General features: G+C 40.2%; 1 protein-coding gene across 17 annotated transcripts in view; it reads right to left on the bottom strand.

The window, feature by feature from the left end:
* Window positions 1-17330, bottom strand: part of PLCB4 (phospholipase C beta 4) — a 388953-nt gene that overhangs the window by 67912 nt on the left and 303711 nt on the right. For all 17 annotated transcript variants that reach the window (XM_070587877.1, XM_070587870.1, XM_070587869.1 and 14 more), the window contains 7 exons: window positions 15405-15615; window positions 14301-14394; window positions 11778-11857; window positions 11155-11239; window positions 8617-8707; window positions 6494-6589; window positions 1502-1602 (listed from right to left, as the gene is read on the bottom strand). In XM_070587877.1, coding sequence (XP_070443978.1) covers window positions 1502-1602; window positions 6494-6589; window positions 8617-8707; window positions 11155-11239; window positions 11778-11857; window positions 14301-14394; window positions 15405-15615 — 758 coding nt within the window. The remainder of the gene's footprint in view (window positions 1-1501; window positions 1603-6493; window positions 6590-8616; window positions 8708-11154; window positions 11240-11777; window positions 11858-14300; window positions 14395-15404; window positions 15616-17330) is intronic.

A 17330-nucleotide genomic window follows, 5' to 3' on the forward strand; every position in this document is an offset into this window, starting at 1 on the left:
CCTCCTTTGTTGATAGTCTTTGCCCATTTAGATGCTCCTTATAGTAATTTAATTAGTGATTTAGTCACGGGGCTTGGCAAATAATCCATGTGGCCACCTCCCCTGATATGTAAAGGGCAGCAAGCATGAAGGGTCACTCTTATGCACGTCCACACTCACGTCTGAGTACTGGTCAAGGCTTTATGTGGTAAGACAGCATAAAGGTAAGCACTGAGTCTTTGTCTTCCTGAGTTCTTTGTCTTCCAGTATTCCCTATTGGCTCCCCACTTCCTCAAACATAGACCCTAGAGAGTTATCTTGCTTCCACTCTCTCCCTCACTTCTCCACATTCAATCCATCAGCAAGTTGAATCATCTTCGCTTCCTCAATAGATCTTGAATCCACTCAAGCTCTCTGTTTCCACTGTCCGGTTTAACCCTCCAGGGTCTGGCCTCCTGCAACAGCCTAGCCTAGCTGCCTTCCCCGAGCCCACTTTTGCTTCCTTCTAAACTAGTCTCCACATGGTAACCATAGTGATCTTTAAAAACTCATATCAGGCTACATTTCCCCCTTCTTTAATTTTCAATTTACTTAACATTTGAGCTTCTCACAGTGGCCTCCCAAATCCTGCACTATCTCATTCCCACCTGCCTGTCCAATCTCATCCTGCTTCACTCTCCCCCGTCCTCACTCAATTCGCTCTGTTCACACTGCCTGTGTTGCGGTTACTGCTGTGGTCCCTCTGCGGGGAAAGTTATTCCTCTAGTTCTGTGCATGGCTGGTTCCTCGTTACCTTTGGGTTCTGGTTTCCTTCTTCCCTCTCCCTCATCACTCTCATTATTCTCCACTTTAGCACTCATTTTTAGCTTCATAATAGCACTTATCACAAGTCGTAATTATGTAATTATTTGACTGTCTGCTTGTTTGTTGTCTGCTTCCCGCTCCCTTTCCATTAACTCCCATCAGACTACAGGTTCCATGAGGGCAGAAAGCAAGCGTGTTTTGACCCTTCTGGATTATTAGAGACTAGGATGTGCCTGGCACACAGTAGGTACACAATAACTATTTTTCTTGGCTGAATGGTTGGATAGATGGAAATATTTTTACGCTCACTCTTCATCAGGAGGGAGGTGAGTTATTGAACTAGCAGGACAAGTTCTCTAATGAGGGTCTGATTGGGATGATCAGGGATAATTTTCCAGATGATTTCAACAGGCTAAACTTTGCCACTGGGATGCTGCTGTTGTCTCCCCACTCACCATAATAATGCAATGAATGATCATATTTAAAGGACATGGGCCAAATGGGTAGTGGTCAACACTGGGATCACTAATGAGTAACTCAAGTGTCCTTTCTAATACTGTGCACGTCTTGAGTTCAGATACTGAGTCTGGTCACTCAAGTTAGAAGAGGAATTATAGGCTACGTTATTCTCTTGTGGTTGTCACATTTCTATAGTTTCATAACAAACAGCTGCTACCTCTTGAGAGTCATGAAAGAAAAGGGACACCAAGACTCTGACCTTCTTGACACTATTTGCAACAGCTTCCTTGTGACCCAGGTCATCAGCAGAAAGTTCATTTCCAAATTTGTATTCAGGGTGAGCTTCCTCCTCTTGGTCAGCTGTGTGAAAGACAAAAGGAAAATCCACGAAGCCACATTACCACCAAGCAGTCAGGCCTTCTGCACAGTCTTGGGTAGAAAATGAGCACTTTTAGAGGAGAAGGAAGCTAAAAGAAAATATGAACATTTGAATATGCCAACTTTTTTCAAATGAAACTCTCACTAAACTCTTACCTACTCAAGGTCAAGGAGCACATTTCGTTAATTCGCGTGCTGCTAGCATGGTTTTTGACATGCTTGACGCTTAATAAACTTTTCTGAAGTGAATGATCATTTCCATCCCAGTACACTAACCCTAAAAATTAAAGCCCCTGTTTGGGAAAATCACAGTGGCCTCCCAAATCCTGCACTATCCCCTGCCAGGAAAATCTGTGACTCACAAGGGTATTTTGATCTTCCCTGACACCTAGAGAAAACAAGAAGAAGATAGAAGAAAAGGAACATGCATATTGAAGAAGAGACTAAAATGTGAATTTTATGGGCATACTGACTGGAGTGGTGTGATATAAAAATGAAAGAGCTTGGAAGGATTGTACCGCTCCTGTAAACCATTTGTCAAGCCTGGATTAGGTTTAAAAGACTCTGAAATCATTCCTTGGGTTCATGCTAGAAGGGGAGCTGGAAGTTGGTGCTAAATAAAGCTTGTGCCCCAGGAGCATGGCCCGGGCTGTGAAAGGAGGCCAGAAGCACTCTGTCCAGCAGTCCAGGAAAAGTGACAAGAACTCTGGTATCCACCAGGGCTGCTGGTAGAAAAAGATCACTCATTGGAAAATGAGCCACAACCTGGTGTGAGATCTGGATTCCCATAATCCCCATTCTGCAGGAGCTCCCAGGTAATGAATTTGCCTAAAAACTAGCCAGGATCAGGAGAAACCCAGAGGCCGATGGACAAGGCCAACGCAAATCCACACCATCACAACACAGGGCCTGAGGGACCCTTATCGTAAAAAAAATAGCAAAATAATTGCTGAGTATGGACTCACAAGGAAGGTGAGCAGACCCAAAAGAATTAGAGATACTTTTTAAAAAGCATTTTTAAAACGTGCAAAGGAGAACGCAAGAACAGGAGTAAATGAGAAATGATTTCACTGATTCTATGATGTCTTTTACTCACATTTAGTATTTCTGATGTTGCAATGTGTTCTTTAATCAATGGCATTTTATAATTAATTGAAATCATTTTTCTTTCTTAGTCATAAAATAGTGGTGTTTTTCAACTAATGATATCTTGGATTTGGAATTTCTTGAGGGATTGCTTTTTGCAAAGTTCTATTCTAGGCATGGGAAGAAGGTGAGGCAAGGAAGACAGATACTCTCCTATTCTGGATATTGATATTCTGATGAGGAGATACTCTGGAGGCAGATGAGTAAAAAAAAAATTAGGTCATACAGACCTTGGGGCAGGAAAAAAACAGTTTATGGAGCTAGAATAGGTGTTAAAATAATCTAGTCCAGTATATTCACTCTATGGGTGAGGAAGTAGATTTAGAGAGATGATTTACAAGTCCAAGGCCAGAGAACAAGCTATGGATCTAGATTTCTCCAGGTTCTTAGCACAATGCTCTTAATGTGACACTGGGATTCCATGACTACTGGGCTTCCATGACCTACAGTCTGTAACAAAGATTTTGAAACTTCCCACCATCACCATTAAATTTCCATTTCATCTATCTCTAGTCTAACCTGCCCAGCCAGATGTAAACTGCTTGAAATTAAGGGATGTGTCCCATACAAGTGGTAGAGACTTAACAACCACTTTAAAAGAGTTGTATGAATGAATGGTACCATTTCAGACACACCCACAACCACACACTATTTTGGTATTCCCCAGTGCTTGTCTCAGAGTCCTGGGAGCCCCACGTCCTTCTGAATCTAAATCCAGCTAAGGAATGGGCACATGCTTTCACTGACTGAGCCTTCTATTTTCTACAGCCTCCAGGCAGACCTGTCCTCTTGAATTAAGCTTGGTTTCCTCTTGCCTGCTGTGTTGAAGTATTTAAATTAGACACTCCAGTCATTCATGGATAGTAGGATCATACTGTGATACCAGAGTAATTACAGTCAACTGGCTGACCAGAACTAAAGCCAAGTATCACTGAGGGAACCTAAGAATCACATATGTATAACTGGTAGAGCAGAAACCTCTATGTCCTTAAAGAGAAATTCAAGAGGAGGATTCTGTCCTCTCAGCAACTTTCCTGTATGTATACTATCCCATGCGATTATTTCTGCTAAAATTTAATCAAAATATCAAGTATATTTTGGAATAACATGGGAGACACTAGAGGCAAATATTTTTTGTCTGTGGGGATAATTAAGATACGCAGAAAAATTGGGAAAGTACCCATAGGATGATAAGTGGAATCATATTGACCCCCATTTTAGATTAATGTGTGTGTTCAGGAAATTTTAAATCTTTGGCTTTCATCAGTTATATTCTTTCTTCTTTTTTAAAAAAATATTTTTAACAACTATTTTGCATATTTGTGTCTTCTTCATATTTACGAATATTAGAAGGGCAGTATTGTAAGGTACCAAAGGTCTTGACCCTGGAGTCAAGGCAATTCTGAGATTGAATCTTAGCACCATTGCTCGCCAGCTGTAGGATCATCTGCAAAACACATTACCTCTTTAAGCTGCAGCTTCTTCATCTGAGAAAGGAGTGCAATAATACCTGTTTCATTGGACTGTATGAAAATTAGATAAGGCGGTGATGCTTAATCTACACCTGGTACAACAATTTCACTCTGCAGTTTGCTCCACAGGACTGTAGTATCTAAGAATGCCTTACATGTTTTTGGCTATCATCTATGAAACATAAACTAAGTTAAGAAACTGTTTTTACATAATATTTATCTTCTAAAATTTTAGAAGTATTTTATTGGTCTATTGAAATATATTCCTTTTAATATTTTATTCTTAAATCTCGTTTAGGTTTATTATTTGCAAAAATATGTAAAATAACATAATGGCCATTACGGTCGATCGTATCTTCCAAAGACAGCTGTGATAACATCTACCCTCCCATGTACTCTCTTACAATGTGATCTTGCCACTCACCCACCCCCGTGAACTCAGGTGGGCCCTCCAAGACCTTTTTGATGAATAACATAGAACGGAAATGATGATGTGCCAGTTCTGGGCACAGCTCTTAAATAGTTTAGCAACTTCTGCTTTCTGCCTCTTGGAACACTCGCTCTTGGGATGCTCCATCTAAGAACCTGGCCACCACGTTGTAAGAAGCCCAAACCATGTGGACAGGCCATATGGGGGTACTCCGGTCAGTAGGCCCAGCTGAGATCCCAGCATCAACTGCCAGCCACATGAGTGAGGCATCTTGGACAACCACCAGCCCAACTGAACCTTCAGATGACTCCAGCTCTAGATGTCATCTGCTGGCAACTACATGAGAAACCTAAGGGAGAACCACCAACCCGAGACCAGATGATCCACAGAACTATGACAGAAAATAATAAAGTGTTGTTTTAAGCTTCTAAATTTTAGGGTGGTTTGTTACACAGTAATAGATAACCCTAATAGGCATCGATTAAATAATATCAGATATTGGGGCCGGCCCTGTAACCGAGTGGTTAAGTTCGCATGCTGCACTTTGGCGGCCCAGGGTTCTGCAGGTTCGGACCCTGGGTGTGGACACGGCACCGCTCATCAAGCCATGTTGAGGTGGAGTCCCACATAGCACAAACAGAAGGACCTACAACTAGAATATACAACTATCTACTGGGGCCTTCGGAAGAAGAAGGAAAAAAAAAGACTGGCAACAGATGTTGGCTCAGGAGCCAATCTTTAAAATAAAAATAATAATAATATCAGCTATCATTGGCCCCCTAGGCCCTCCCTGTCATATAAAACATGAAAGTGGTCATTATGACATTTCTCTGGGAGTGGAGCTGAACCAATGGTTTGGACATGCAACACAAACCGTCATTTATAAACCTGATCCACAGTCAGGAGTCTTTTTTAAGGGGTTGTGAATTAGATTAGTTAATTCTCAGAGCTCTTAGGTTATTACTCACAATATCAAACTTTCCTAAAATCTACTCTTGTATTTCACATGTTTGTATAATAAGTGAAGAGAGTTTCTACAAGTATATCTAAATAATTTAGCACAAACACTATACAAATCCAAGGCACTGTCTAACCAATAAACACACAATGGAAGACTGAGTCATTCTGTTAATCAATTCTCATGACAAATCAAAGCAATTTTCTAAAACATTCCAAACTTCTCAGAAAACCCATTTAAAGTCAAATATTATGGTTGTGGCTATATGGCGAAAGTAAAATAGAAGCTAATAGCAAATATTTTAAGCAAGGCTGTCTCTGCTAAAATTATCTACCTATATGGATAATTCTGTTGGGGCGGTTATTTGAAGGAATTTGAATTTGAGATTTTAATACTGGCTTTGAGTTTCCAGTTCACTTTGTGCGTACATACAAACCAATCATTTATCTGAGAGTCTCTCCCCACATTCCTTTCCTTCTAACCTGCCTTACTCCTCTCATCACTAACAACATGGAAGTTCCTCTTTGGTTTACAGGAAAGGATTGCAGCATGTCCTTTCTCTCCAACCCCTGCCTTCTACAGCAAGTGCTTCAAGGATTCTCTCTGGCTGTGAATTCCTGCTGAACCGCTGAATGCATAACAAGAAAGGAGACGACTAAGCCACTAAAATCTATTGCCCGGGTAAACTGGAAGTAATACTATTGGGCAAAATAACAGAAGATTAAGGTTGGTGCATGAATACACACCCGACTATTCGGAATTAAGATGTCTCATTCTATAAAAGGGATCATTGAGACAAATCCATGGGTTTTTTAATTTTAAAAAGTATTTTTGTGACATGTAATTTTAAAAAAAAACAAAACTCACCACTTTCTATTTCCTCTTCATTATCATCCTCTAAGATGCTAACTGGGGCAGCAGATTCTCCAGCTTCCATCATGCTTTTCAAAGCTTCGAGCTGTTCTGTTATTAAAAACAAACAATAAGATGGAGATGGTGACAGATGTTGGATCACTTATAAAATCTGGGCTTTAAGATAGACACTGAGAAGGAAACGAAAAGAACGGAAATATATTGTCTAGGCTCCTACTAGTCACATGCCTAAGGCCACTGTTTCACTCAGTCCTGGTGGTGGGAATTCTTAAGGAATGTGCAACAACCACATTATCTACACATGATGAAGAACTACCGGAACACAGGTGAAGTGCTCAGAATTCTGGACCCCAGGTTTGAGAGCGGGGCTCAGTCACCAGGAAGGATTTAAGGCTTGATAACAAAAACCCATAATTTGGAGAATCTAACAAAGACCAAGGTTGATGAATAACTCTAGGGAAGTGACAGAAAAGAGACACGCACACTGGAGACTGATGAAACTTCAGGAAAAAAAACTTGCAATTGATATAACCAGGCCTATTATCTTAATATAAAAAAAAACCCTCTTGTAAGGAAGACAAAGACGAATGAAATAATTAAAAAAATGGGAAAACGTGTAGGGACAAATCATAAATAACGTTATCTAAAGAAACTAGTTATCAAAGACATACAAATAAAAAAATTAAAGTATCATTTCTCTTCTATTAGTTGAGCACACATATAAAAGATGACCAACAGCCAGCACTTAGGATTTTGCTGGAAAACAGGCACTCCTGTAGATTATGGTGAGAGTGTAAGTTGGTACAACTTTTCTGAAAGACAGTATAACAAGATACATCACAAAATAAAATGTGTCTATGCTTCAGCCAACCAAGTCTAACTGTACCAACCGACTCCAGGGAGGAGAATGCACAAATTCAAGAAGTTTATTGTTGTTTTTATAGCAATGAAAATCCCTCAACTTGGGACTGGTTAAATTATACTATCTTCCACATTACATATTCTGTATAGTGTTTCATACATTAGAATTAAAGTTAGTATGTAGATTTATGTCCTAATGGGTATAATATACTTAATTGGTTGAATTAAAAATAATTTAAAAATCAGTATATTTAACATGATCCCAGTTTCGTTAAAAATGTGTGTAATGTCCAAAGTGCATGTGTATGTACAAGTGTCTATCGTACATGTACATATGTGTAAAATAAACAATTTAGTCATATTTATTATTTTCTTATTTGTTCCTTTCTGTTTTCATTTTCCTATGCATGATTGCTTTTGTAATAAAAATAAACTGTAGTTAATATAATTTTAAAATTTTAATTTAGACTAGGGAAAAAACACAACGCAATCATATCAATATTTGGTGCTATTAACTCATTGAACTAAGAGATTCATTGAAAGAAAATATTTTCAAAGATAATGTCCTAAGAGAATAGAGGGGAACATGTCCGTATAAAATCATTTTTCTCTCTCTCTAGACACCCACTCACACTCTCATTTTTACCTAGGATCTCTACATATGTATGTATCACATGGGCAAAACACAAAGGGACTCTTTTAAGAGAACTTTAGAGTGTATAAAATGACAAAATGCTAGCTCCTCATATTTTGATAGATTCTAAAATGCCTCTTCCACTTTCTTCTCATTTTTCCTTGGGACCGCTACATATCCTGGTATATGAATATATGAATATGCTTTCCCACTGCAGGAATGAGTTGACCATGGAAAATAAACTTAAATGCAAATGTGGCATCTTTGCTCTGAAGAGTATATATGGGGCCAGCTCCAGTGGCCTGGTGGTTAAGTTCAGTGCACTCTGCTTTGGCGGCCTGGGTTCAATTCATGGTTATGGACCTACACCACTCACCTCCAGTGGCCATGCTGTGGTGGTGGCTCACATACCAAAAAAAAAAAGGAAGATTGGCAGCAGATTTAGCTCAGGGTGAATCTTCCTCAGCAAAAAAAATAAAATAAAAATAAAAATGTGATATCACCACTACACCTTCTTCCCCCTGAATCAGCAGTTTTAAAACATATTTCATTCCAGTTAGTTGAATTGTCCAAACATACAATGTATATCTGCTTCCATCGTATGTGTGTGTATTTGACTTACTTTTTTCAACTTCAGGTTTCAGCCGTTTATTTTTGATGAGTATTTTTCTTTTGAGGTCATTGGGGGATGGCAAGGGCCTGCCTGGTTCGAGCTAGAGATAAACAGAAAAGGCTGAATTAACGACCGGTTGTGCTTCTCCATTCTCATTCCCAGCCCTGAAGAAGCGTGGAGGCCGGTGAGTTATACAATCCAACATCCACTAGATGGCAGTCAGCAATTTCCATTCCTCAACTCACATCAGCTCACCGCATCCCCCTCTGCCTTAGCCTAACGCTACAAACCTGACATCCACCTGGTCTCCGGAGGTAGGGAGAGCTGCTCCACACTATCTGGGGTGGTGTCAGGGGGAGGGGACCGTGCTCAACCTCAGGCCTGTACTTTTAAGTATCTGGTAAAGTATTAGGGATCACCAAGCCAGCTGGGGTCAGAACTGCTTTAGCTGGGGTCAGAACTGCTTTCCCAGGCAGAAGTCAAGAGGCTCCCTGATGCCCCCAAGTGTTGGGCTGCACAGTCAGCCAGTCTGCTCAGTAGGCTGATTCGACCTCAGCACTTGGGATTGTGGTTTGTGGGTTCAATAAGGGAATCAAGAAGGGAGTGGTCCTAAATACTGAAATCTGACCTCTACTGTGGTTTCATTTGCTGGGATTTATGGCAAAGGAGGTGTTCCTTTTTTCTACTACCTCTGATCCACAGAAATGTGCCATATGCAGCCACCCATTCCTCATTCCCCCACCCATCATCCACTTATACCCCCCCGCCATGCATCCATTCATCTCCAAAACTAATTTGTATACTACTTATTACATACAACACACACTGGGAATTCCTATGCCTGTCTTGCCTCAAATGAAACACTGCCGAAATTCTGATTCCTCCGGGAAGCCCGCTGTCACTGGTCCATTCCCCAGTGATCTCTCTTGAACTGGATATCTCCAATAAATATCCAACACATCACAGGCCATCTCCTCTTTTACTTATGTTTTTACACGTGTGTCCTGTGTCCCACCCCCTCAAGATGGAAAGTTCTTTAGTCTGTGAGCAGGTCTTACTCCCATTTATATTACCTGTGCTTCCCACAACCCCTTTTGTGTATGTGAATATCACTTCACAAAGAATGCAGTGGTCTTTCCACAAAAGCAAGCACCTTAGCCTGACTGAAAAAATACACAGAGGGCCTGGGTAAAAATAAAATTATAATAAAAAATCAGGGATGATTCTTAGATGGGGTCCCTGATAATCAGTCTCTGAGACAAGGATGAAGGCACTTGTAGTTTCTTTGGGCGGCAGCCCGGGGATAGTCCAAGAGAGGAGTGGGAAGTGAGAAAGGAGACAGGCAGCCGACCGCGGGGGTGTTATCAGGCATCGTACCACTATGGGGACAGCAGTGAGGTCCTGCTGGGGACCCTGGGAGATGGTGGAAAACATGTGCTCGGAGTTAGCCCTCCTGAGGAGTGAGGAAGCACGGGGAGGGTGTTAATTCTCTGGCACTTCAGGCCTGTTTTTCATGTGTGGGTAGAGCAGGCTCCTGTGGCCAGAGTTCCCCCTCAGGTAAAAAAAACTGCAGGCGCTGGCAGTCAAAAGCCAGGCCCCTGTCCAGAGGAACAGGAAGCCTACAAGGACAGGAACAGGCAGCCAGCGACAACACTTCAGGAGGCTGAAGAGTCAGGAGGAGGTGCAAAGGATGCAGGTATCCTGTCTCCTGTATTTTTTCTGTTTTTTCCCTATTGTACGGTGTTTTAGATTTAATTCCATTAGCTGTCTTGCTACTCATAACACCTTGTGACAGTGGATCTTAACCACTTGGGGGTACACACGGATCCTTATAAAAATGTGATGAACTCTCTAGAATGATTATTCCAGATAAAAAAAGTATGCAATTAGAATGAGTTCACAGACCCCACAAAGCCTATCTCTGGACCACAGGGTAAAAATTCTTTGATTTATAAAGGAAATAACAGGTGTAAAAATGAAGCTCAAAAAATGTATATATAATGTTGTCCAAGCGTTTATTTTGGAGTTGGGAGCTTGAACTTCACGCTCCTGTGACTGCAATTTGGGGGACTTCCCACAGCAACAGGCTCCCGTTGGTGCTGAGCCCTAGGCGCACATTTTATTCACCTGGAGAGCTTTTAAAAACACCACGCTCAGGCCTGACCCCGGAGCAGTTAAATCAGAATCTCTGAGTGGGGACTTCGCAAAGGTATTTTTAACAGTTCCCCCGGTCATTCTAACATGTGACTACAGCTGAGAATGACTGCCGAGTCTAGACTTTCGGCCAGTGGGCATTTTATGAAATTTTAGGACAGTGATCTTAGAAACTATGCATAGAGACCCCAAGATCTTCCAAATTAAATATTTTGTTTATTTTATGTCTCTCTACACATCCCTCCGAAGCACGATGAAAGCTTTCCGTACCAAAGAATTTAAATAAATATGAAGCTCTTTAGCATTAGTCCTCGAGAACTACTTGACCCTTTAGAAATGAATTTCAAAACAAATCCATTCATGTTAGAAATATGGTTTGCTAAAAATACATACTGGATGCGATTCAAGTGCTTGTTTCAACAGGAGGTCCCCAAATAGATCTTCGCAATATTTGGACATCTTGTACTGTTGATATTTGCTGGAGAGAAAGAGCCGGCATTCGTAAATTCAAACATCCATTAACCGTCCAAGAATAAGAAAGCTCCATTCCTAGGCGATTAAAAACTCCCACTCTGTGAAACGCATCATGGTCCTCTGGATGCTCATGTGAGACATACTGTTACAGACCACAAACTTTAACTGGTATAGTTTAAAAAGAAGGAGATTCTGCCCCAAAATATAAGAGCTGGTAAACAGAATAAAAAATGTCTTTCAAGTTCACAAAATCTGACTTCAAATATACTGCCAAATCTTCCAACTTAATGGAAGTTTGGGCAAGGGGTCCTGATCTCTGACCTTTATTTAGAGGAAGCATCTCTAAAACACATTAAGATGATTTGGGGTTTTTTGGGGGGGGAGGTTGGGTTTTTCTTTCCTTTTTTTTTTTTTGCATAAGACTGTGTCCTTACCACTTCACAAAAAAACTATTGGGTTCTTTAAAAGGATGGAGAGCAGGAGTGGGGAATGGGGATTAGGAAGCAAGGCTTAGAGACATGGAGTAGAATGAATCTTTATACCTGCAGTGATTTTCAAAGGAGAGAATTACAGGATATTCGGATGTGACAAACGCAGTTTCCTTGATGGCTTGAATAACATCCTTTAAAGATAAAAGGCGTTAATGAGAGAGAAGAATAAAAAAACGAAGGCACCTGAAACCATTCAGAGACTACTAATTTGAGCTTTTCAGAAAGTCAGTTCTGGCCATTCACACTCAAGAGAACCCATTTACTGAGATCCTTCTACAAGCAGGGTGGTTAGACCCGGGCGCAGTTAATGGTTAATGACAATTTTCCTCAAAGCTATCTTTTACTTCTCCAAAATTATGGTGCTATTAACTAACAAGACACTTCACCTAAACGGCATGCCAGTTCCTTGCTCGATAATCTGCCAGATGGGTTCAGAGTTCGCCTGTCTCGCTGAGGAGCGGGTGAGCTTTTTGGCACAGCGATTTTCACAACAGCCCACTCTTCCACCCCTCCTGTCTCGAGGAGAAATGTGTTGGTAATAACCTAACGACTACTGAAGCTTTTATTGACTTGCCTCTGCATTTGGGAACCGGTCTTTGGCTACATTTCATTGATTCGATGAAGACTCCTGTGAATTGATGTGACATGTGCAATACCACTTGTTTCATATTAGCCTGGGAAAAGTGGGGGGTCACCAGGGAGGGGTTCTCCTTGGTTAAGCAACACGTGAGGCAAAACAGGGAAGTGCTCTGGAAGCCCCTCTCTGAACTGAGAGCTTACTCACCTGAAACAAGTTTTTTTTTTTAAAGTCTTCTTTTTTATTTTATTTATTTATTTATTTTGAGGAAGATTAGCCCTGAGCTAACATCTGCTGCCAATCCTCCTCTTTTTGCTGAGGAAGACTGGCCCTAAGCTAACATCTGTGCCCATCTTCCTCTATTTTATATGTGGGATGCATGCCACAGCATGATGTGCCAAGCGGTGGTGCCATATCCGCACCCAGGATCCAAACCAGCGAACCCCAGGCCACGGAAGCCGAACGTGCGAACTTAACCTCTGTGCCACTGGGCCAGCCCAATTGAAACAAGTTTTGAATGAGCTGAGCAGGTCCTCCTCGCCACTCTCTCAACAGACGGCAGCCCCACTCGCTGCTTAGCTTTAGAAAGCATGGTTGCAAACCAACACTTCTATAACCAGAGAATCATATTTGGTAAAAACCCCCGAATTCTTACTGGCTTATAGTTAACCACAGGGCAAATCCCATCACTCAGTTAATCGGGAAAATATTTTACAGCATTTATCCAGGGAAGTCCATTTGAAATGATAATTTCCTAGGTTACATAATCTTGGAGTATTTTATTGAGCATCCTTATGGCTAAGGTGGTCCTTTCGTTATTCTTGTTTAAAGTTTCTTCCCAGAAAATGTCTTTGACTTTGATTCTCCACTTGAGCTGACCAAGAATTACTCCTTGAGGAAAATCTTGGGTCTGCCTGTGGGTTCTCCTTTGCTCACCACCAAGCTCAGGTGGAATAGCTTTCTTTTCAGCTAAGCTTCCTTATTAGGCTTCTTAATTCTCTAAAGAGAACAGCAACCCTTCCTCTCAGTTTGATTGGCTGTGCAAACTCATGGCTTCCCACTTGAATATACTCTTGGTACTTCTCAGGGAGCATGACCTTAAATTCATTGCTGCTCAAAACTCACCAACATCTCGGCTAAGAGAAATGATATGCATGGAGCGTTGTGGGTACAGGAACCAGGCATCTGTTTTTAAAAACACCTCTGGTGATTTTCCACAGTAGGCGGGGTTAAGAACCATTGCTCCAGGTGTTGCAATAACTATTCCGAGTTACAGCAAACTGATGGAGACCAACGTACCTGACATATTGGCCAACCACAGAATTTCATTTTTGACTTGTCTTTTGGTAGGATATCATTGGAGCAGACTGAAGAATGTTCTAAGAAACCAACCTTCAAATTGTACATAGAGATCATCAAATTCTGAAATGCCCGTTTGTAAAATTATAGATTTCCCTCTATTAGGATCTTCGGGGAAAAAAATTTCTCTCTGGTGTCAGTACCGGGAATAATTGTGCTTCTTTGGACCAACTGCTCTGTTTTTATTCTACAAATCCTGTGAATCATCATGTTTTTCTCCTTGCACTGAATTCTAGGAGGTTTGGAGCCCAATTTGTGGTATGGCTTGACAGTTTATAGGACTTCTTGACAAGCATTCATAAACTCTAATCTCACTCCCTTATTTTCTTACCCTATTTATAGGCACTATTTATAATCTATTTTATTTTCTGTATCCTATTTATCTTTTTATGTCACTTTGAAGTCCTTCAGAAATAATGCAAAATAAGTAAGCAGAGAGTAGATAAGAAAATCAAAGACTGTTTTTTTAAGTAACTACAAACAGGGAGACCCTGCAGAGAAACCTAATTATGTAGTGCTGTCACCATTTGAAAGTAGGAGAAGTAGTATGAAGGAGATATTAAGTGGAGAAAACATTTTTCTTGACTTTCTCCTCAAAAAGGAGGAAAAGACTGCAAAGGTATAATTTTAAAACTTACCTTAAAAAGGATATCTGTACACATTGCTTTTCCATGAGTTATTATCGGTTCTTGGTCTTCACCTTTTCCATCCCAACAGTCAAGTTCAACACATCTAGGAACATAGTGAAATTACAATATTGGATCCTTACAATAAAAAAGTGTGTGTACAAATTAAATGACAAGACATTAAAATAAGTCATTTTCTTATATAAGTAGAAAATGGAAAGAATTAATGAAGTGAGTAGTGATTATTTCATGGAGTGTGCAGGTTAAAATCACATTATGTACACTCTTTATCAGGTTGGTGTCATCAAAAAGAGACTGTCAGAGATTAAAAGAGACTTAAGAGATATAACAATCAGTGTGGTTCTGGATGAAATCCTAGTTGTGACAAAGCTGCAAGAAAAACCCATTTGGAGACAACTGGGAAAATCTGAATATAGGCTGAGTTTTAGATGATGTTAAAGAACAATTTTTTAATTTTGTTAGGTGGGATGATGTTACTTTGGCCATAAAAGAAAATGTTCTCATTGTTTCAGTGATTCATACTCAAGTATTCAGAGATAGAAGCAGTGATGTAATTAATTTCTCTTACAGTATTTGCATACACAGGAAATAGTGAGTTAAGAAAATGAAGTATTGGTTACTGACAACCAAGAAAGAAATCATAATGTAACTACATTTCTTATTTTTTTCACTTTGAGCATTTTTGCCATATTTTAAACCTCAAATATTTCCCAATTTCTGTAAAAGGAAAATCATTTTCAATAATCTTTATTCTTAGAGAATAAAAGTTTTGGAACTTTTAACATTAAAGAAAGCTAAATTTGCAAGTGCATATGACCAACAGGAAACTTAGCATGACTTCAGAAAATATGTATTTTTTGTTGTTGTAATTTTGGGGGGATATTTTAAGTTTATAGTCAAAAATATCTTTTGACCCACAGGAGGACTCTAGCTCTTTCTGGAACACTGTCCTTCCTTTCTCAAAGTTAAATGACCATCAAACTCATTAAAGAGAAGGACAAATGTTCTTTTCCCACTGAATACTACTTCTTATTTTTCAGAGAAAAGTAAATTAAATCATATACAAAAAATAAACAGCCGTTGTGAGTTTCTGACCTGCAACCAGCCAGGAGGACCTGTCTGTACATTTCTACTGAAGACTTCCCGCCAAACTGCCGGCCGGTGAGATAGGTGTTATGGGAAGAACTGATGAAGTAGTGAGCCAGAGGATGGTCCATTTCTTGGTAAAGTTCTAAACGATCTAGGAAGACTGGGGCATTTTCATCTGACATCAGATATCTGCAAAACCCATCACTTGATATGAGGCCTAGGGGAAAAAAGAATATCTTAGTAGACTTGTGACTCTGAAGATACACATCTCATGTTTTATTCACGGAAGTTGAGGCAGCTTAAACAGGAGGAGTAAAAACTTCTTCACAGTCTCTTTCCCAAGAACCTTCATCTTTCAGAACTTGAACGAAACCACAGAGCTGCACATTACAACTAACCTAATGCATTCCCCAAAGAGGTCACATTCTGCTTTCAGATCCATGATGGCAGGAGCACAAAGTTCCACAAGTTCAGAAGCACAGCATCAGGAGCTGTGGTGACCAGGGGTCAAGGGGACCTTTCTCTAGTTCTGCCTCTGCCACTCACTCCTTAAGCTCCTGTGCCTCTTCCACTAATGGTGGGGAAATAATGGCAACACCTCCTTTCCAGGACTGTCACGGAGGGTAAATGAGAACATATATGAGAGGCACTCCTAAAAAAATGGAAAACGAACGATTGTAAGGCATTATTGTTCTCACCAGATTGGAGAAGGGATTAGTGGCCTCCCTGGATTTAAGCAATTCAATTTTCCTATTTTATCTAAAAGGTAGGGTATGGGACTGGTGAGAAGAGTATGCAGTAGCCATTGAAACATGGCCCCAAAAGCCACTGTTCATTTCAGTCACACCTTTCTGACATCGGGCAGGCCCCATGTGGTAATCGCAGGAGAAGCAATCAATATTGCTGCATATTCTACCTTATCAACCATCAACAGCCTCAGTTTTTTGCTTTTATTTAAACATTTACAATTTATGAACTGATTTCAAGCTTATAGAAAAGTACAGATGAGACCATAATAAACAACCATGGACCTACACAGCAGCTTTGTCCTATCTTAACATTTCACCTTATTTACTTTACATTTTTTAAAGGAATACGTAATTACAGATGCCACTGCAGTGCCCTGTGCACCCCACCCCAATGTAGACAACCACTACCCTAGTTTTTGTGTTTAACATTCCCCAGATGGTTTTGTAACTTCACTATATATACATTTATCCAAATAATAGGTAGTTCTGCATATTTTAAAATTTATATAAAAGATGTCCTACTATTTGTATTTGCAACTTGCTATTTTTACTCTATATTTTCTTGGGACTTATGCAGTTAATGTAAGTAGCTCTTCTTCATTTATTTTTCACTGAATAATGTATAGTGGTATGTACAGTAGTAGTATGTAGAATGTAGAGTGGTCCATATATGAAAATACCAGGATTTATTATTCATTATTCTCTTGATGGATATTTAGATCATTTCTAATTATAAATACAAGTACTGCAATAGAATTTGTGTATCTGTCTCCTTGGGCACATACATTCATTCTAAGAGCAAGTGCTTTTGAAGGCACTGGGACACATTCAGCGATGGAAGAAACAGACAAGCCCTGTCTTCATGAAACATATACTATGGGCAAGAGAACAAATAAATTCACAAATAAATACAAGTATAAAATAATGTCATGAAAGTGCTAGAAGAAAATAGAAAGCAGGAAATGAAAGTAATAAAGAATGACCAGGATGCTGTGTTAGGTACCTGGCCAGCAAAAGACCTTCTAAGGAGATTACATTCACACATGGGGAACAAGTCACATGCATACCTGGGGGACCCCATCCCAGGCAGAACAATCAGCAAGTGTGAAGACCTTGATGCAGGAGTGTGTGATGGAGGGGAAGAGTAGGTGGAAATGAGGTTAGAGAGGGAGCCGAAGGCAAC

The sequence above is a fragment of the Equus przewalskii genome, chromosome 21 (assembly GCF_037783145.1).
Source record: "Equus przewalskii isolate Varuska chromosome 21, EquPr2, whole genome shotgun sequence".
Classification (NCBI taxonomy): domain Eukaryota; kingdom Metazoa; phylum Chordata; class Mammalia; order Perissodactyla; family Equidae; genus Equus; species Equus przewalskii.